Here is a 22,731-nt window from a genome sequence, read left to right as displayed (position 1 = left end):
TAGTGAGTAGGAAGAGCTTATACTCATCAGCAGGAACTTTATGCAGTATTGCTTTAAAAACATTATTCAAAACTATTTCAAAAGTATTCAAATTTTTTGACCCAGGGGAGCCAGGTAACGTGTGGAGGTAGTCTGAGAGAAAAGTAGGAAAAAGAATGAGGCATGTAGATTCAACAGAATGAATGTAACAGGTAATAGGGGAGTGAAAAGGACAAGAGCATAGAGCTGGACGACAGAGAACAGGTTAATCTTTGTCTAGTGCATTTAAAGTAGTTGGTGATGAGCAACCAGAAAATTGAAGGTTAGATGCACTTAATGTGGCATGGAAAGAAAATGTTTCCATTTGAGAGAAACAAGGATATATAGAAAGTTTAATAAATTTACATGTCAAATCAAGACACAAGTATCTTGGTGTTTATAGAAATGAATTTTGGAGATGCAGAATAATCCTTTATAACAGAAATATAAGGAAGAGACAGTGTTTCTAATATCCAAATGTTTTTTGGGACAGCGAGCATAGCAAAGATGCTATATTTAGCAGGAAAATGGAGATTATCCTTTTCAATCCCCAAGTAAGATGACATTAAAAAAAAGCAGAAAATTTAGAGCCATTTTATATAGGGAAGTTGTTATCTGATAGTACACTGATGTTATCTTCATGACAGTGTGGTCTAGGTACACTTTACATGGAAATAAATGTCCATAGATTGAGATGATAAAGATGGCACCATGGATTTGGACCTGCCATTGTTTTTTCCCTTGATTAACATTCTTTTCAACACATTTATATGTTTCTAACATATAATCATGAAGAATTCAGGTTTCAGTTCAGGAAAAGCTTATTTATTAACATATTAAAAGCAGACCTGTTGACAGTACAAAAGAAGATAGTGACAATTATAAAATCAAGGATACCTAGATTAGGATAGTGTACATAATCTCATTAAAACTGAGTGATTTTTTTTTCCTTAATCTGTTAATCCATGGAGGTTTAAACACAGGGTTTGTCAATGCTATAGAAGTTACAGCATTTTATTATTTGTGTTGCAGAAGGGCACGGGGGCCAAGGACAATGCTAAAAAGGCCTGCTGCTCTTGATAATGTAAGAATCTATACAAATGGTCTAGGCTGGTCGGTGCCTCAGATAATCCTAGTTATAAATAACTTTTGTTATAGTGCTAGCTATATGTGTTTTTATATTTCATATTAATAAATTGTTACAGATTATTGGTTAGTAGCCAACGGTGCCATGTGTTAGCCAGACGTTGTCTGTGTCACCCACCCCGCTCCAGTTCCCATTTTAAATTCATTTCTCTTATCTTTCATTCTAGTGAGATCTAAAAAGACATCCAGAAGTCTGGCAATTCCAAAACATTTTTTGATGAGAACATTATGCTGTAATTCATTAGGTTATAGCTGCGGAGAATAAGGTTGTGATAGCTGTAGTTTTCTACCATGATACATTTTGAGACTCTATTTGTCAAGACCCTCTCCCTGTAGGAGAACTGGAAAGTAAAACTGAGTAATTTTGCACATACAACTTTGAAAACCTAATAGGAATTGAAGGCGTGGGTGTTCCAGTAAGCAAGTTAACTGTTCATGCACATACAAAATGTAGGCAGTTCATAATTATTAACTTCATTATTTCAGAAGTGCTTTTCTTCTAATTTCTGCCAGCTGGGAGTATGACAATTTAATGACTGTGTCATGGGGTAATGTTGTGGTCATAACTTAGGCTGTAGTTTAACTTCTTGGATTATTGCTGTAGGAAGCCAAGGCATTAGACTCAGTACAGATTTTCAGGTTAGGTGGTGAGGTTTACCTTGTTCTGGTCTACTTGGATGAGCCAAGAACCTGATGTGGCAAAGAGCTGGGTTGTGTTGGATGCCTGAAGGCTGATGAGGGGTTCTGTGTTAATGTGGATCTTCTCCCTCTCCTCTGAATCCTTCTTTTTCTCCCCAAGCTGGCTGTCACTGCTGCTTCTCTCCTAACAGTAGCCACATTGCCTGTGGCTTTCCTTCTGCTCATTCTCCAGTAGCCACATCTGGGTTTAACATTTTCAGCTCTTTTGTACTACTAAAATAGCCATATTTGAATTGAACTGACTGAGCATAACATGTTTGAGTCCTAAATGTGTTACAACATGTGGTCATCTTGCTTGCATATTTCTTCTGGAGCTGTAAGCTGAAAACCTTCATGTGAATGAGCTGTACCAGGGAACAAATAATCCTGCCTCAAGATACTGTAAATTTATTTAAATAAGTAATATTTGAGTATCATGTAGCTATAATATTTTATTTTATAGTATGTGGGCAAAGTTTTTTTTGTGATCAGATGTCTATTAAATTTATGAATTGGATGGAGTTAGCATCTTGATTTAATATGAAGATGGGCTTTCATTCATTTTTTTTGTCAAATGAAGACTTTTGAATGTTTATGTTCCCCCTAATAAAAAGCTAGAGTAAGTATCCTCTTCAGCATAGTAAAGGAAGCTAAAGTATCCTTAGGTAAAGTGGCTCTCTTCATCTGTTACAGGAATCAAACCTCTAATATCATCAGCTTCTATCAGGCAAGAATTTAAAAAACATAAAAAAAAAACCTTTTTGATGCAAGACATATCCTTTTTTCAGGACTATAGCTCTGGAAGCTTTGCTTAGCAGAGCACTTTTTGCTGTCGTCTGTTTCTGTTTTCTCCCCATGACGATATAGGAGACTTGGGAATGTCGTACGGTGCTAAAATGGTTATGATTTACTCAGCCCTGTACTTAATATTGCAGCTGTCCCAAAGAGCACAGCTGTCATCAGAGCATTAATTTCATTGCTACACCTTCAGGGTTTCTTCTCTCACCATCTGGCTAACTCACCTTCCTTGGCTTGGCTGGTTTGGAGCAATGATTATGCTAGCATAGGAGGTGTTTTTCACAGCAAATGACAATGGGATTCTGCCTGCTTGTACAGTGAACTAAGCAGGGAGAAAGGCGGTGGGGCTAACCCTCCACTGCACCATAGCCCTGGGTGACAAGACAGGAAGAAATCAACAGCAGCTGTTGTAGAAGCCTCTGCAGAAATTTTTAAGTGGAACAGGGATGGTTCAAAAGCAAATTGCGTGCAAATTTTGATGTAGGAAACTTTCCTATTCATGGCCAGGTATTTCTTGCCTTCAGGATTTTATTTTGCCTTCAAAATCTTTTGGGTTGATCCTGAACCTATTTGATAGAGCAGAGGAAGTCTATCCCATGAAGTGATTCTTACGGGATTCAAAATCACTGCTTGGAAGGTAGATCAAAATCACCTATTTTAAGAATTTTGTCTTGGCTTCTTATTGATACAGAGATTCTGCCCCATAATGACAGTGCTAAAAGAAGGCTGTGCTGCTCATCAGTAATCAAAGGCAAAATTAGTCTGCAGTATGTCTTCAAAGAATGCTGTTTTGTATATGTTGCATCCAATTCAACTGCTGCAGAGAATTAGAGAAATTTCAGCAAGGAAAAAATACTCATGAGTAGAAATGTGGTCATGATTACAAACTCTTGATTTACAAACATATTTACAAGCCAGAGTAGTATCAAAATTAGGATTTGCACACAGATAATTTTTCTAGAAATAGTGTCTTCAATGTGATAGCATTTTTGATACTTTACAACATTTAACTAGATTTCTTATACTTTATTTGGAAGATGGAAATGCTACTGGACCAAATTTCTTTACTTCTTTTTTCCCCCTAGGAGCACATGATCCTTTGCAGATTTGCAGATCAGACAGCTGTTCAGCTTCCACCTGAACGCAGGCTAATTGGTATGAATTTCTGCAGCTGTTGTGTAAACTATATCAGTAATGAATTTTCCTTGATATATATATAAATAAAAGAAGTAGTAGTACATTAATGAACAGGGCATTAACTTGTTGTCTCCAGGAAACACTTGAAAATTTTGGATTTCTTCACATTTTGCCATTTGCTGTTCTGTACTATGGTATAGAAACTTTTCTTTCAGAATTATGAATATGAGATAGAGTTTGCATGTTACTGATTTTTGTTGCTTCACCTTTTTTTCTTCCCTCCCACTGTTCTCTGAAAAGAATGAGGTCTTTGTAAAGTTCATTAAAGTCCTGTTATTGCCATTTTATCTTACATTAAAAGCACAAGCTTATTTGTAGTAGTGATTTTCAGTGTGCAACGTTCTCCTGCTTGTAATCGCTGATGATAACTCTCTTAAAAGGGCAAACATGTAATGCCAGCTGGAAACAAAAAGGGTAAGTTGCAGAGGCTGGGCTAGCTTTGGTACTGGCGGCTGTAAGAGCATACAAACCTATTTGGTTCACCTCATTAGGATCATCATCATAATTTCAGAAAAAAACCAGAAGATTTTCTGGGATTTTATATATATATATTTTAAATAGTAAACAATAATTATAATCTGAAAACTTTGCCAAGAACACAGTTTGGCTTACCCCTTACCTGGGGTACCAGCCTTCCCAGTGCATGGAAACTTAGATTATAGCTACAGCAGTGTGCGACCAATTTTTACCTTTTGATAATCAGTTGTGTTTCAGATTTGTACTTTATTGCCATTTTGAGTAGGAGCAGCTGCCTTCTGTTGGGTCATTTATATGCAATAAACAGCCAAAGTAAATTGATTGCTGAGATTTTAGTTTCTTGATCTGGTGTCAATGGTTTTTGATGAAAAGAAATGCAAGAAGCTTATCATTAAAATAGCTGGGATTTCAATACTCAGAAGGACAACAAAATACATAGCACTTCAAATACTTAGAGTAAGGAAATCCATTTTTTCAATATGTGCAATATTCTAGTATTCTTTGACTTACAAAAGGTTGTAATGTGCTCCTGTCTGGTATTAATGTTCTGATGGAAGCTGTAAACTAGCTTCCAGGTCAGAAAAGACAGAAGAGGCTGGGAACTCTCAGTATATAACTATGCATTCTTGGTTTAAAAGAAACACTTAAAAAGTATATTGAAACAGTAGTAGCAAACAATCGTAATTTTTTAAAGCTTAATTTGAAAAATTCAAAGTATTTCCTATACTCACTGTACAGAAAGAAAGTTAATACATATTCTGAGATAGCTGTCTATTTAATAATAAGTTTGTCTGCTCTTTTGCTATCATCACAGTATTTGAAAAAAACAACCTTAAAACAGGTAGTGTTCAGTTACCACTGTAGCACCCCACTTTGCTCCTGCTGCTTGCTGGGTGGACAGAAAATTGGAAAAGGACCCAAAAAAGAAAGATTGTAACTTTTATCTATTCTCTTTCTCTGAAACTGCCATTTTTTCCCCACAACTTTAACTTCTGTGTTTTGCCCTGACAAAAACTCGAACATAAATCTTATTCCTCTCCCTTCCCCTACATCATTGCTTTTTCTGTTTTAAAGAATGTGATTTTTTTCTTTAAGTTCCATGGAATAGGTTTGTTTCAGTGAAGATCATTCCTAATTCAGTGTTCTGTTTCAGCTCTGAAACTGCTTTTATGGGACTCTTGTTGGGGTGCTTTTAAGTTCTGCTTGCAAATAATTGAAGATTGAGTCATATCAGTGTTACAGCCATGGTTAATTTTTTAATTTATTTAGCTTATTTTATGCAGTGCATGATCAGGTATTGAGAAAACTGTGGATTTCATTTAATGAAAATATTCCTGAACAGATGGAGACTTTTTACTTTTCTATTGTAAATTGTAGCAGAATATTCAAAAAGTAGCAGAGCAAGTCATTTTAGGATTGTATTTTAAACACCATTTTAACAATTACCATGGAATTATGCAACTTCAGTGATATGACAAATCATTTTGTTTATCTGTAAGTCCCTAAAGTGCTGAAGTACAGCGTTCTGTCTGTGACTGTCATGGCTGAAACAACACATTTGTCAAAGGAGTTATCAGCAATTGCTGCACTATCTGTGAACGTAAAAATACACAATTGCACCCAATTCCACTACTACACACAGCTATTGCCTCTTAAATGAACAAAGTTCTGTTTCCTATTTTCACTGGACATGTGTGTTTTATCCACTATATACAGCAGTGAGTGCAAACATACGGAATGGTTTTGTTAGCATCACTACAGCCCACCTGATTTATTCTCTCTGGTCACAGAACTGCTCCATATATTTCACACAGTCCTACTGAGAGTACCCAGGGAAGCAGGCCCCAGTTGTGACAATCCCAACTGCTCCTTAGTGTGTGTACTTTGAATAATAATGATATTGCTGTCAGAAGCATATACGTTTTGTTCAGCCAACTGCAGAAGGTGATTTTCTGTGAAAGCTCAAATGTAGGAGAATAGTGCCAGAAAAAGTAATTTAAAGATCTATCTTGGTTTGTTATATAAACTGGTAATTTCTCCCTGCAACATATAAATTCATACAGGACTGAGATGGAAAGTTCTTTCAGGCCTAACCTTGTTATTGTATCTCTAAATTATTTCCTACCTAATTACTACCCCTATCAAATCCCAAGCCACCAACAGAACAGAGTCTGAATGTCATAATGTTGGTGAAGTCAAAGTAGTGAATATCTTTTGTAACTAAGGTGTTTAGCTGAGTAGCAGAAAATACTTCTGGCTGCTGGCTCACTGTGGAAAGACAGAGTAGTTTGCGCAGAGTACCATATTAAATTGTGATGTGCACCAGCTGTTCTGAAATGCAAGGATACTGAGGGGCATGTTTGTGCCACCTACCCAAAACTGCTACAGGCACCTAACAAATGCATACCAGGGCTTGTGATGGTACAGTCACTCAAGTTCTGTATATATTTGGGGAAGAGAGGCAGGCGTTTCTAGAGGGTAGTCTGAAACGCCAGATTGTATGCTGATGATAAACAGAATGAGTGCTCCTGTTTCTTCCCTTCATCTCAGACCCCAAATATATTTAACTGTACGGTTCTGTCAGGGACAAGAAAAGAGGTAGGACCATTGGCTTTGAGACTGAAACATGATTGTGCCTTGCTCATGACTTGAGAGTACAGGACTGTTAGTAATAAACCATTTCAGGGAAGTGCTTGCTATATCTTTCTTGCAAGAGAGTTTCAAACTGCTGAAAACATGATCTGACAAATTCTGTATTTCAGAACATAATAATTAGGAGTCATTATGTAAAGACGAATGGCTTCCTCATCTTGGTATGGCTGTATCATAATACAAACGTATAAGCAGAAAAAACACTTGAATTTATCCTTCCCATTTTTTCTGCAGGTAAATCTGACGTAAGGTTAGTTTTCATTAGTAATTAGTATTTTTGATTATAAGCAGTTACATTCATATGTCTCAGATTGATTACACTGGATCACTGTTTTGTATTGTATGTTAGTCTTTTATTGATAATCAGTAATCAGAGATTTTCAGATTTTAGAAGAAAGTACAGGAGGAAAACAGTTACGGTTATAAAGCGAGTAGAAGTTTGGCAGTTCAGAGCACTAAGGGGTAAACTAGGCATTTCTTTTTCTTTCTGTGGCTTTTACATCAATGCATGGATTTTTCTGTAAGTTTTGAGAATACTTAAAAAATAGTTGTGCCTGTTATGTTTCTCCATGTATAAAGAGTTAATAGTCCTTCTCAAGATCTTTGCTAAATGAGGGTTATAAGTTACAGATGTGATGTAGAACTATTGATGACTGCAAGTAAAAGATTAAGATAGGATTTTTTAAGTAATTTGGAGCTCATTTTTTAGATGACTTACTGATGTGTTTTCTTGACGTTGAAGTGCACGTTTCTGGTAATGTGTCTACATTTTTAGAGTTTCCATGCTCTCCTTTGCTCTTGTTTTAGGAAAGCAGTGTATGGGGCTTGTGGATCTGGATCGGGCGTGGGCTGCAGAAGAACATAACTACTCTGTCCAAGTTATATCTATGGAGCCAGAGAGTTGTTCTCCAAAGAACAATATGTTTGTGGGTATCCCTACTTAGAGTGTGAAACTTGCATTTGATTTGAATTTGAACATAAATCTTCAGTGCATAACGACATCCAGCAGATACAAGCATAGCTGGGAACCAGACGTCACACATCTTGAACCCATTGCATTCTGAAAAGGAAGCAGCATAAAAAGGCTTAGAAGGTGAACTGCATGCAAAGCATCACAAACTGTACTTTTAATGTGCCATTAAGCAACTTTTGGTTCTCTTACTGAGAAGTTTCTGGTTCTAACGACTGTGCATGGAATCACAGCCATCTGTAAAGGTTTAGAAAAACGTTGCTCTCATTGAAAGGAAGGTGATTTCCTTTTTACTAAAGCTGTCTTGTCTGCTTCAAAATCACATTCATGGTCAAAACTGCGTTTGTGTTCATAAGCAGAGCAGTTACAGCCAATAATATGGATCATTAGAGAAACAGAAAAGGTAAAATTTATGGTGTCGGTGAAGAAGGCTGTGCAACAGATAGGGGCTTGACTTTGCTAAAGAATTCTGTACTACTGTAGGAAGATTATTTTAATAAAAGTCCATCAGAATACTTTGTGCATCATTCTGATTATCAAAAATGTGTTCTAATTTACCAATCTTTTTTAAAAGACTTAAAAAATATCTTTAATATTACACAAGGAATCTGTAACTAGGCATTGAAAGTGTTTAGTGAAAGAAAGCAAACCCCTAATTATCCATTGACCAGATAGTGGGAGCTAAGGATGATGTCAGCAAATGGATACTTCAATGCCACCTCTGCTAATTGAAGTGTATTGCTTCCCATTCTTAAGAAGCTTGCTGTCAGAAGAAATTTTTAAGGACAGAATCTTCCTCGTGTCTCAGGATGGAGTTACCTTACTATGAATAGTAAAACGTGAACTATAGTTGAGGTGAACTGATGTTTTGTTTATTGAAAGGTGAAGAGAAGCAGATAAAAAAAGCATAAAAAGGAGAAGATACTTTTAACAGCTGATGATGAGCTAATCTACCACAGATTTAAGTGTCACTCTGTGCCATGTACTTACCTCTAGAAATGTGATCTCAATTACATTGTTTTTTTGTTACATTAATTTTTTTAGATGTTTCTATATACATAAATAGTTATGGAATGAATAGAGCCTAGAATTCCATAAACAAGGTGACTAAACAACTCTTATTCTTCTAGCAGCTTGTTATGCAAGGAGCTAGCTAGATCTCCAAGATGCAGACCTAAATACTATTTGTGTTTCTTATATGTCTTGCCCCACTGGGACCAGCTGTAAAGCGAACAAAATGTTTCCTAACATAGTCATAATTTTCTATTGTCTTGTTAGTTTTCTTTTATGTTACCCTTGTAGCCAGTAATGATGGAAGAAGGTACATTTGTAACAGGAAACGTAACCAAACTGAACTGAGCTCCTGTGTGTGTTAGTCACCTCTGTGTACATGCAGCTTTATTTTTGTTCTTTCATTTTTGTCTTTATCGTGTTAATTATCTGCTTCCTCAGTCCTGTTTCAAGAGGTGTTAGTATTGCCTTATTTAGGGCAGGGGTAGTCAAGGGAGATTTCTGGTAGGTGCATTGGGCCCCCTCCTGTTTTCTGTGGTTTGATCTTAACAATAAAATTTGAGATGATAGTATTACTCTGCTAAACCGATCTATTGCCGTTTTTAAAAAAATGAAAATTACATTGAACATTCTTACAAAGATACATATAAAATTATTGATTTGTGGGGCTGCCATAAATATGAGGCTGATGTTTTCTGGTTCTGATTATTGCTTGACTTTTTTTTTTTTTTTAACCTACCTAGTGGTTCTGTCATTGGAAAAGACAGTGATAATAATCCAAAATGTATTTTTAAATATCTGTCTTCCTAGGTGAAATGCTATGCCAGGTATTCTCATTGAATGAAAATTTTAAAAAACTTTTATGGTCAAGTATGTACACAAATAAGTTTGAGCTTGAAGTAACCTGCAGTGAAATGTCACACAGCTGATTTTATAATGAGATTATATGGATACTAGTTTGGCTGTCAGCTGCAGCTATTTTCTGTCAAGATTTCGCTTTAGGGTTAGTAATTTACCCTTTCCATGAATATATATGTATATTTAAAGAGTATTGAGCTAGAAAAGCATTGCTTAAGAAAAGATAACTGAACAGCGAAGTGTTTGTTTCAGTCTTACTGCTTGGTTGCTTAGTTGTCAGCAGAAAGGCAGGCGCAACATTTACCTTTAAGCCTATGCAAGTACTACTCATAGTGGTTTTGCCTGGGAGCATTTGCCATAGCAAACTCCTGATGTACAATCTCAGTCTTAAGTTCTTGTGATTTTATCACTCCTTTCTTTTTTTTTTTTTAAAGGGAAAATCTAGACCTGTCTATATGTCTAGTGTCAAAAGTGTTACTTACAGGGCTCTTGAATAAAATGAAGAAAACCTCAGAACTTTCCACACTCAAGACTTGCACTTAAATTACCTGGCTATCGTGCTTTTGGTTCAGTAGCTTGTCCTTAGCAAGTTTCAGCTCATTACAACTATTATTAAACGGAATTAAATTTCCTAAGTTAATAATATATTAAGATTGTATGCAAACAGTAAAACTGAAACCAAATTAATTTTCTCTTTACTTGTGGCTTTTGTTTACTCAGGGATTAAATGAATAATGACGTGTCGTGCTTTGCACTCTTCTCCTCAAAGTGAATTTAGGAAATACCTGTATTTTCAAAATTCCCCTGATGAGCCTCATATGTAAGGAAGAATGTTTAGGAGAATTTTATAACAACAATCACTCAGGTCATTTCTGAGTGAAAACAGAAGAGTTTTAAAACTTTTTATGTCTCAGGTTGGTATATTTCCTAAGTTGTAACTCAAAACTATTTTACTTAAATGTTTTAATTTTTTGTATGATTTTTTTTAAAGGTGCTAGTGGAAATGTTATTTTTATGTGAAGTGAATGATATTATTTGATTATTCTTAATTAAGTAATCACTGATTCTAGACATTAAATTATTGACTAACTATGCTTTTTCACCTTTAGACTCTTTTTTACCTGAATGTTGCTGACCTTTCATAGGTTTGCATAGCATCAGCTGTGATGGAGCCCTTGAAACAGGTTTGTTAAATGATACAGCTTTACTAATATTGAATATATCTACTAATTTTAGTGCTAATTTATTAAAAAAAAATATATTCCAGTATCTTCAACAAATACGAACCTGTTCTATGAATTGAAATGTACCCGTACTGCTTCAGCAATTTTAGTGTCACATTCCTTGTGATAAAGTTGTCGTTCTTACTTGATTGAAAGATTGCCCTTGAGCTGTAAGAATTAGAAGAGTGGTTACTCAGGATACATGAGGGTTGAAATCACAGCTGTACTGAAGATAACAGTCTCTTTGTGATACTGAGGACAACAAATTTTAGTCCCTGACTTTCAAATACATGAAACATCACTTTCTAATTATTTTTGTGTATTGAACACCTTCTTTGTTTAGACTCCATTGTTGTGGGTATTTGAAAAGTTTTAAGGGGCTTCTATTTTAAAAACATCTTGAGTTGGCTTTGAATGTAAATATTAATCTTTCTGGAGGTGTTAAATTTATCTTTTGAGAGGCTGAGTGAGACTTGGCTGATAGAGTCTGTAATACCATATTGGTTTTCTGACCTCCATGAAAAGCTCTTGGAACTGTTTTAGTCTTCTGCAGTTCTCTAGGTTGCCACAGTAGGCATGCACACAGCCAAATGGAAAATGGGTGTGGAATACAGAGCTAGAACAAAAAAATATCTGGGGTGAGATCTTTATACTTTCCCAGAGAGAAACAGCTGGAACTTGCCGAGTGGAGCAAACATGCAAGTGAGACAAGTCATGGGGTATGCAAGTACCAAAGCATAACAATGCAGTGATATCCCCGAGAGGTGTACTGTGTGTGCCCAGTGCCGTAGGAAACCCACAATGGAGACTTGATCCTTTAAGCACTAAGGAAGCATTTCATAAGCAGGTTGTAAAATCTTGCACCTGTATATGGCACAACCATATGTAAGATGTATTGCAACCCAATTTTACTGGATTCACTGGGAAAATAGTGTAAAATGTTTACACTACCTGTTGATCAAAATGCATAGATAAACGACCTGCAGAGAAGGACCATTACTGTTTCTCACTTAACAAATCTGAAGGTTGAAAGATGTGGTACCATTTGTTCTCCTTTTTTAGATCTGCTGTTCCTACATGCTTCTCTGCCACCTATGGTTTGGTTAGTTTGAGCAAGTACATTGGAGTGTAGAAATAATGTATTGCTGATCATATTACTGCTGATACTGCTTTGTGTTTTATTATCCCTTATTTTCCATGGATGTCTTTTTATCTTTGAAATCCTTTCATCAACACTAGTACCCAATATGGTATTTGTGTATTGGTGAGGATTGAGTTACATTTCTTGAAGCTTAGAAAAAAAAAAATCACAAAACTCTGTTCTGTCTGCCTTTGGAATCAGAGTGCAATTCAGTAAGTGGTGGAGTCAGGAGCATCTTACATATATGAGAACTAAAATAATGTCAAGAATTATGTTGTTGTTATGTGATCATGAAATTTGGATAAACTAGCACTTGGCTAGTTGCAAACAGATTGGAAATAGATGTGGTACGCAGAAAAAAGGCATTTGTGCTTCTTAGCTGTGTTGGCTTCATGTGCCACAGCCAAAGTCTAATTTCAGAAACTGGTATTAATATTTTGTGCACTTTAATCCAGCAAAGACATTAATTGGCTTTAAAATTTGTATGCTTTTGTCATTCCTAAGTAATTGTCATTTTATCTTTCTGTTAGTGTGCTGTTACAGCTTCAGGTTTTCTTGGTTGATGACGCCAGCCAGCTCTCCCAGTACTCTCAGATGTGTCTGATCCGCTCCTATGTATGAGTTAGGGAACTGCATCCAAGGTGGGGGAAACTGGTTGTGGCTTTGGCATGATGGGAAATGTTAAACATGGAGGAAATGGGCAAGTTTCCTTGCTTACGAAATAAACATGAACAAGTCTAAAATTACCTTTTCATTTACTGGTTTAAAAAAAAACCCAAAAACCTCACACAGTAACTACTTGGCTAAGGAACATCTGAGTTTTATCAGATGTTTTAGCCTAATATTTTCAAGACAGCCAGGGTACTTTTGGTGCAGGCATGTGGAGAGGAACAGTGGGGTGTAAATGTGGAAAGGGAAGGGTGAGTTGAATGGAGGATGGTTATTTGACATACTGCAGCTGTGGAACTCACTCCCTCTAGCAATTTTCTTTCCCTACCCACTCCCATATGTTTGTGGAGACGTTTTTCATCTGGTATTTCCTGGACTGTGGACCATTCTGGGTTATCTATGGCTCTTTGAATTGATAGATATAAGAGCTGCTTATGTGTGTTTTGTGACAAGCTCACCTACTATTTGGTTGCATTCAGTCTATATAGAAATATATATTAAAATAAGCATATGGTAGGAAAACCATGCAGGTGATTTTAATAGTTTGTATACAAAGAATCCTATTATTTTGCAAAGATACAAAAAAATATGAAAGTGGTGATCTGGGATAAAATAACCAACTTAGTATAGAACTCTGGGGGTGCCAGTAAGTTTGCATACTTAAAGGTAAGTGATCATGTTTACAATGTGCATGTTTCTTTGTGGCATCGGTATTTAGCCAGTGGAATTGCCCATGACATTACTATCATTGAGCCAGGTTTTAAATCAGGATTTTGAACAGTGGCTTTTAAAATAAGGATAATGAAGTTACCCATTGTTAAAATAGATGATAGGGAAGGATTATGGGGGATGGAAGCCTCATGTTTTAGATCTTAGGCCAAGAACTCTGAGCCAACTGCTGTTCATTAAAAAGATTGTTGCTCCTTTTTCAGAAGCCTCCAGTCTGGACCACTGCTGGCAACCAAAAAAATCAGAGTTCTGATTCACTTGCAAATCGCAGGCGCCTTCCCTTAATTGAGGTCTGCAGTGGCTGACTTCATAAAATGAACTTTTGTTCGGTTTTATTCCTCAACTGCTAAAAGGCTGTTGAACTGCATAGCTTCTGGTTACTATGGTTTTTGTCCAACTAACATTATTTTTCATGTACTTCAGCATAAACGGTAGATTTGTTTCATGAATAGATACCCATTTTCATACCCCTGCTGTGTTACAGTTCCTGAGCTATAATAGATATTGCTCCTTGGATGATGACATAATGAGCTTGTAATAACTCCTGGTGTGTTTTATTGACATTACTTTTGTAGACAAAATCACATCAGCTGTGGACTATGCATATTGCCGAAGAGGCCAGTGGTTATAGTAGGTGTGTGTAATTTTGCACATTGCTTTTGCATGCTTTTAGTTAATTTTGCAGAAATAGCTAATGTTTGGCACCCATGAAGGTTGTTTTTAATCATCTGGCATATTCACATTCAAATACCTGTTTAGTGCGGTCACCAACTATAGAAATAGTTAAACAATACTGTAAATGGACATGTTTTCTTTGTTGGGATGATTACTGACACATTGAGTTCTTTTCGTTAAGTAATTTGACCGCAAACATCTCTTTGCTTTAGAAAAAGAAGAGGAAAAAAGCTCTGGCAAATAGATCTTTCCCTCGGTTTTCATATTTGCAGTGCTTAGATAGGGAGATATAATTAGAATTTCAGGATAAATTACACAAAGTATTGGATGAAAATCAAGACTAAAATAAACATTCAATTCCTCTTTTTTGCATTTGACCATTACACACAAACATTTGGTTATAAATAGATACCTCATTCACGTTGGAGTAACATTTCATGTTCGAAGTAGGATTCTGGAAAAGAAAATCTTTTTTAAAGTGATTTAAAGCAATTATGCAATTTGAATCCTTTAGTTATTTTATGAATTTTTATTACAATTGGATTACTCTTGTATGCTCTGTAATGAATACCAAAAAGCCCTCTAAATAAAACATGTTCTAACTGAATAATCCTGAGAGAATTTGAAACTGCTGTTGGTTTTAGCTCTTGATAATGTTACGTTAGCAGGATATCTCTATACCGTTGGTATACACAATAGCTACCTGTACAAGGATAAATACCATTGATATGTATACTGTAAACCTGACAGACATAAATCATCTAATTTGATGTTAGCAGTTGCCTTGCTTGAAAGAAGTGGGAGCATTCAAGTTCTGAGGATAACACAGCACCATTCTGTGTCTAGCAACTTTATTGAGAATTTGCTGGTGTTTCTAGAGATCATTAGAAAGTATAGTTTGGAATTAAGTTTTCCAAGATAATCAGTCTTACACATCTAATCTTGAAGAATGTTAGTGTGTTTCTGAAGGTCATTTGTTAACCATGGAAAATGTAGGCACACGCAAGCACACAAGTGCTGTGACTTGTTGCCTACCTTCATCTTCGGAGAAGAGTTGACACAGTGCAGAAGGCAGTTAGGCACAGTTTTTGGCTATTGCTCTCGGGCTTGCCTGGGTGATCAAGTCCACTAGACTCATACCTTACTTAAAGCACAGTGGGTTTTCTCTAAGTGGAAGTGCTGCCTGTCTCTCTGAATGGTATGCACCTTCCACATGCTGAGAAAGAGTAGAAAATACCTTTCTTTACTCAGTCATTTTCTGGTTTGAACAAGAAAATGAAAGCTGAAGGTGACAACCATGAAGCTAAATGGGAAGAAATGACTAAAAGCAGCAAATGCCGGGATGTGCTAGTTTAATTCTAAGCTACACTCCAGACCTTGTTGTGCTGTCACTGTGTGAAGAGTGAGAAAAATCAGTCAGGTTTTGACATGCAGAAGGAATCTGTAGAAATTTCTATGCTGTGTCTGTTTAATGAAACATGTCCCTAGTGCACATTGATGTGATGTTCTTTGGGACTGCATATAGAGAGTTGCCCTGCAAGCGTGCACACCTGACTTTTTCTTCATGTTGGTAATGCTATTGATGTTGGGGAAATGATTAATTAACTAAATGAACTAAAAGTTCAGTACAACAGGGTTTGGGTTCAAATGTTTGTTTGAATCCCAAAATCATAAGCTTCTGAAAACCAAGAACCAGAGATTAGCATCTTCAGTGTCATTTATAGTACAAACAAATCTGATCCTTTAAGTGGGCTTCCTTTGATTGCTTCCTGATTTAACATGTTTACAATTCCTTTTTCCCTGTATGATTATTGCCTTCAGTTTCAGTAAAAGTAGAAACTGAGTACAATGCAATCTTGACAATCTCATTTTCTGATGGGCAGCTGACATTCTTGAACTGTGCTGAAAGGAAAAATGACACCTCACTTACCTGAAGAGTTTCCCTCGGTCTTTGAGAGCTGACAGTTTGTCAGTTTAAAGGTGCAGCTTTTATACTATTCAGATTACTTCAAAATATTTTAGAGCAGTTCAGGCTATAGTTCTTGAAAGAAGGGAGAACTTTTTATAGACACTTTCCTGTCTGTCTTTTCAACTCTAATACTTCCCATACTTGACCAAGCATAGTCATCAGTTATGGTTATTTATGTATTAGAACTGAAAAGACAGGAATAAAATGTGCTTCCTGAAATGTGACAGGAACCAACTTATCCCCTTTGTCCTAGTTCAGTCTTCTATCTATCTATAGAACTGTTCATTAATTCTTTTACCTGTGGATTGTGTTATTTAAAGCTTTACAGGTCCCATTTAAAGTTTGGACTGTTTTTCATTTATCATAGAACATTCCAATACTGTCTGCAAACCAGTTTTGAAAATGTCAGCAGCTTTACTGCAGTCTTTTTCTTAGGTTTCTCCTCTCTTTTCATGCTAGCTGTTACAATTTGTTGCCTGTCCCTGAACTTTTCTCACTTTTTCTCCAGCAGAGTATCTTAATTACTGATGGAAAAAGCTTCTAGTCTGGTGCTCCTGGGCCATCTCAGCCAGGAACCATTGTATGTCTCTACATTGTGAAAATCGCAATTCAGGAGAATTCTGGTTTATGTCAACAGTTCAGGCATGTGCCACGTTGCATTTTAAAATGGAATCCTAAATCTGTTGTGTTCTCTCAAAAGATATCAATGAAAACCCATGGAAGTCTTTAGGATTGTTATTTGGGCTTACTGGTTCAGAATGTACAACTTCAAGAAGAACATAGTACAAAATAAAATTGAATGTTGCTGCTTTGCTTTAGCAGAATATAGAAGAATCAGTAACTGTCTACCAAAACCTGTAGATAACCCTGAAACTGCTTCATTTCCTTTCATACTGAGCACTTAAACCCATCTTAAATCTTTTCCATCCTCTTGTCGCTCCACAGTGTATTCTGATGTGAATTTCATGCACGTTTTAGTCTCTCAAATCCTACCTAATGAAAACCACAAACAAAATCTATAATGCTGAAGGGCATGAAAAGGCTCCCAGGCAGCTGCCTGTGCAGTAATTGCCATACCAGTCTTGTGCTTTATGTAACTATTACTACACTATACTTCTATGAGATCTTTCTTGGTTTTGACTTAAAACATGCAAAAATTGTTAGTTTCACAGAGGTCAGTCCTGGGTTCAGTTCTGTTTCACATCTTCCATTAATGATCTGGATAGAGGGGCACTGTGTCCCCTCAGCCAAGTCTGCTGATGATACAAAACTGGGAGGAGGGGCTGATATGCCAGAGGGTCATGCTGCCATCCAGAGGGACCTCGACAGGCTGGAGCAGTGGGCTGACAAGGACCTTATGCCTTTCAAGGAAATGCCAAGTCCTGCACCTGGGGAGGAACAACCCCATGTGCTATATGCTGACAGTTGCCTGGCTGGAAAGCATCTTTGCAGAAGAGAGACGGGGGGTCCTGGTGGACAGCAAGATGAACATGAACCAGCAATGTGGCCTGGCTGCAAAAGCAGCTAATGGCATCCTGGGCTGCATTAGGAGGATTGTTGCCAGCTGGCCAAGGGAGGTGATCCTTCCTCTCTACCCAACACTTGTGTGCTGTGTCCAGTTCTGGGCTCCCCAGTACAAAAGAGATACAAAGCTATTGGAGACAGTCCAGCAAAGCATGTCACTGGCTAAGGTGATTAAGGTATGAGAGCGTCTCTCCTATGAGGAAAAGCTGAGAGAGCTGGGACTGTTTAGCCTGGAGAAGAGAAGGCTCAGTGGGGAATTTCATCAACGTGGACAAATACCTGAAAGGAAGGTGTAGAGAAGATGGAGCCAGGTGATGTCCAGTGACGAGGCAATGGAGACAAATGGGAGAACCCCATCTGAACATCAGGAACCACTTTGTGAGGGTGACTAAGCACTGGCATAGGTTGCTCCAAGACGTTGTGCAGTCTCCATTCTCAGAGCGATTCAAAAGCTGCCTGGACGTGGTCTGAGTTACCAGCTGTAGGTGACCGTGCTTGAGGAGGGGGTTGAGCCAGATGACCCACAGACATCCCTTCCAATCTCAACCATTCTATGATTCGGTGAAACAGCCATAGAAATAATCAGCTGTCCACACTGTTTGAATTTCTGAAAGTTCTTTCAGACATTGCAGTTACATAGAGGTAGAACAGAGGAGCTGGGTCAACAATACCATAGCTATATGAAAACTGTCCCTCAGAGCATCCACAGGAAGTTTTCCTGCCTACTAGTCTTCCTTGGTATCTCAGACTAGGAATTTTCTGTATGTCAAAACAAGATGGAAATTAGGAACTCAATCAATTAGACAAGTCCATTTTCCCCTTGAGAATAGGAATGTAAACTCATGTATATATCTAGTTCTAAGTAATTTATTAGCAACCAGTACCAGAGGATCCATCTCATTACACAGCTATAGCTCAGCTCAGGCAAGTAAGTTACAGCACCTGATACCAAATGAAACGAAGTGAAAATCAGGACCCAGAGTGATTTATGTATTTTGAGCTAATTTATTCCCTCTTTGCCAGAATTTATGTAGGTTCAGTATGAAAAAAGAAAATCTAAAGGATCAGGTTAAAGTCATGCTTGATTGTTTCTCTCTGGAAAGTCATTGACAGAATTTATAATTTATGGGTATGCTGCCCAGACTACCTATATACTTTTTTGTGTGTCTGATACTGGCAATGAGCCCGAGGCATGAGGAAAAACAAAGTTACAAAACCTGTGTGATAGTCAAGGCTGATGTCTTAGACTACTGTAAATCATTTCCTTCTGGCTCTGCATCTCCTGGTGTATTTCTTGCTGTAAGGACTGTATTTCATGAGCAGAAACAATTGAATCCATGTTGCACCAGATTGTTTGCTTCTTTTGACCTAAAGACAATCTGGTAACTTTCTAGGCTGATTTATGGCTGTTTCTTATATGTTAAAATTCATAGCCCAAGTCGTCCTAGCTTGCAGTCTGGGTTTATGAAAGAGAAAACTCACATAAAGTCCATAATTATTTCAGGTAATATACAAAACGGTTGATCCGCTTGATTCAAATCAGTTTATATTAGAACTTTGGTCATAAACATGTCTTCATGGAGGTATCTTCTGCCTTGTTCTTTTTTTAAAGTTACAGCAGAAACTGTGAGGTTAAGTTTGGTTTTGGCTTACGTAGTCATGTTTATTTCATTCTTAACAGCTTTTCTTATGGTTATCCTCTGTGTGATATGTGTGACGCTTTTTCTGGTTTGTTTTCTCTATATTGTCTTTTAGTTATAGCTAGTATCTGGTGATTTGATTTTTGCTGCTTTTTTTTTTTTTTTTAAATCTGTCATCAGTCTTTAATACTGTTGAATAGAAGGGGTTTATGCACTTCTAGCCCTTGAAAAAGACCGTACACTCAATTCTGAATGTTGCTGAGTATGTGTATTTTCTTGTCACAGGAGTAATATGTTTTTGATAATTTCCACTCAGGCTAAATGTCTTGCTGGTGCCTCGGTTCTAGTCTCTTCACTGTGACTGCTACGTGTGTGCGCCTGTAGCCCATGGAGGTGATAATGACTTAGGTGACATTATATTGGTGATGTATAGAACAGTTTTCTTGTGTTCAAGTGTTTGGTTTGGTGAGGAAAGGAGACAGCATCGGACATTGGCTGCACGATGTAAAACTGGATGTGAAGAGCTGTAGTACAATCTGCAAAAAGCTGTAGGAGTTGTATTGGACTCAGTGTATTATTGGAACAGTAGGACCTTGCAAAGATTATGTGGAAAACACTGTTGCAGGAGCATGACTAAGCCAAGCTCCTTAGGAAACTTTGCTGGTTTGTTTTGTTTGCGAGGTTTTCCCAAAGGATGGCTGAACTAGAGCAGTGAATAATGAGAGCTGCTTGGCTGAAACAGCCTGGAGTAGGTAACAGTGATTCTGGTGCATTGTTGGAGCCATTCTGTAAAGTGCTGACAATCTAAGTGCATAAAACAATTTGTCAAACGTTTATTCAACAGGTTCCTTCTCTTTCTGCCTTTTTCAGGTAGTGCCAGAGGCCATATGTATGGTTTTCTGCTCTACCTGTGGAGGCATTCACAATTGTTTCACTCACCTGCAGAACTCATCCCAGTTCCACCCTGTTGCCTGCCTGCAAGTGGGGATCAATGTAGTGTAGTTTCCGATTCTGTCCGCAAAAAAAATCTTAACACCATGTATTCCAACAGCTGCATCTCTTTCACTGCTGGCATCGCTGAGAGGTGCAGGGTGTGCAAGGCTGGGATTAGGGCAGACAGTTTAGCACCATTTTTTTTAAGCTGGCTTTGCTGTCCCTCACCATCCTGCCCAAGTTGTCTTTTGCATCAACTGCAGATTTTTCTGCATTCTATGATTGTGTTGCAAATGAGGCCAAGTAGACTGTCTTCCTAATGGACAGAGTAATGTTCAGTTTGGGGGCTTATCATTGTGATCCCCTATGCAAAATACCTTTGGTACAAAAATTGATTACGTGGACAGTTAGAAATCTGTTTAAAAGGCATAGCAGAAAAGAATACGAAATCTTACTGGCTTTGAAAGGTAAATTATTGTTTATTTATGAGGGAAAATCTTTACACTGTAGTGAAATGCAAGAAACTTTAACACAAATGCTGCTTGTAGTTTTTGAAGAAGGATCAAGTACGTGTGGAAAAAACTTACTGGAAAAAGCAAATCGGTTTGGAATACCTGATGCAGAAAAAGTGTTAGGAAGCTTTTGAATTAGTTTTTCCAAAGCACAGTGTTTATCTGTGCTGAAGATAATTTGATACTACAATGTCTGATAGTTTTGATGACTTTCTTACCCTTTCATGTAGGTTTACTAAGAGGGATGCTGAGTACCAAGATTGATTTAGCTGATTGAGTTGCTGGATTTTCTTGATGCCTCACAGTTTTCTTATGCCTCTTTCTTTCTTGAACTGACAGAGAATGTTACCTAGCATATGATGAAGATAATATTTACTCAATAAATGCTACTTTTAAATATACCGTATATAAAGTTGTTTGAAAAGCAGAATTGCATAGCCCCAGAGGAGAAGTAGTGACATCAAAAGTTTAATAGATAATTTGGACTTGGATTCTTTTCTTCTGTTCCATTTTCCAAGAAGTATACATGTTACATTAGCACCACAAAAGCAGAATGATCATGCATGCCATTAACTACAAATCAAGTGGTTTTTACACAGTCATAGTGTGATTTATTGACTTGGAGGGTAGTGTGATATTTATGGTTAACTTCCTTAGCCTCAGTGAGGGTGAAGTATTTAGAAAGGAGGAAGGATGGGTTTGTGGTTTTAAGTATGAAACTGATAAGCAGGAGATCCCTTTCTGTTTTGATGACAGATTATTTTGTGGGAAAATTATTTTCTGTTCCTTAATTTCTGCTTATGTAAATGGAAGATTTTTGCAGGAATTATTGCCTGATTCCACTGTATAGATGACATAATGAATTAGTATTTGTAATGTGTTTTAAGACAACAAGCAGGAAGTTAATATTAAAAAAGTGGACTTGAAAGAAGTTACTCATTTAATGCATCCCTCAAGGAAAATTTACCTGGCAGTAGATTGCCCTGAAAGCAGTATCTTTTACTGGTGTGATTATGATTATGAACAATTCATAGTTCCCTGTAATGATTAAGATAAATGTTGAAGTTGTTTCTGTGTGATTTCTGTCATGTCTGCCATATTCTGTCAGGGTGGTCTCTCCTCCCAAGTAACAAGTGACAGAACAAGAGGAGATGGCCTCAAGTTGTGCCAGGGAAGGTTCAGATTGGGTGTTAGGAAGAACTTTCTTCACTGAAAGGATGATCAAGCATTGGAACAGGCTGCCCAGGGAGGTGGTGGAATCACCATCCCTGAAGGTATTTAAAAGACATGTGGTCGTGTCACTTAGGGACATGGTTTAGTGGTGGACTTGGCAGTAGGTTCATGGTTGGGCTCAATAATCTTAAAGATCTTTTCCAACCTAAATGATTCTATGATTCTGTCTACCATATCTGTCAATATCTGTCAGCCTAACATATCTACCATGTGTATCTTTTCAGATCTTTTTCTTTTCTTCATACTGCCTGTCTGGTCGATGACAGGGCATATTCCAGAAACTGTTGTTGTTCATTTTTTTCCTCTCAGGAATAGTTACAGCCACAAGGAGTGCATTAGAAACCTGTATTTACCCCTTCAGCTGAAGTTTTAAACACAGAGACCAATGGGAACAGTCTACCTCAAGTGAAGTAAAAGTATTTTTCAAGAGGAAAGAGGAACAGGTCCCCTGCATACAAGAAAGGTTCATTTCACTAAAGAAAACTATAAGTAAGCTTAATTTCTTTAAATCTGAGCTTCCTGTTGTTTACATGCTTTTTTAGTTGATGTTAACTTGTGTTACCAGTTACATATATTGCTTAGGATGTTGGTTCTTTCATGAAGTGTAACACTGCACTGTATTGTTTTTGGAAAAATAGGAGTACTGTACTGAGCGGTATACTGAACACATTCCTGCAT

The 22,731-nt window shown here is 37.2% G+C and overlaps 1 protein-coding gene across 5 annotated transcripts in view; it reads left to right on the top strand.

Annotated features, from left to right (window-relative positions):
• The window catches only part of GSTCD (glutathione S-transferase C-terminal domain containing), a 75,108-nt gene extending 64,209 nt beyond the window's left edge, over nt 1-10,899 (top strand). For all 5 annotated transcript variants that reach the window (XM_080374038.1, XM_080374037.1, XM_080374036.1 and 2 more), the window contains 2 exons: nt 3,726-3,795; nt 7,774-10,899. In XM_080374038.1, coding sequence (XP_080230164.1) covers nt 3,726-3,795; nt 7,774-7,910 — 207 coding nt within the window. In that variant the 3' untranslated portion in view covers nt 7,911-10,899. The remainder of the gene's footprint in view (nt 1-3,725; nt 3,796-7,773) is intronic.
• The last annotated feature ends 11,832 nt before the right edge of the window (nt 10,900-22,731 follow it).

This window comes from Falco punctatus, assembly GCF_963210335.1.
Source record: "Falco punctatus genome assembly, chromosome: 1".
Classification (NCBI taxonomy): Eukaryota; Metazoa; Chordata; class Aves; order Falconiformes; family Falconidae; genus Falco; species Falco punctatus.
This window is presented reverse-complemented; position numbering and strand designations above follow the sequence as displayed.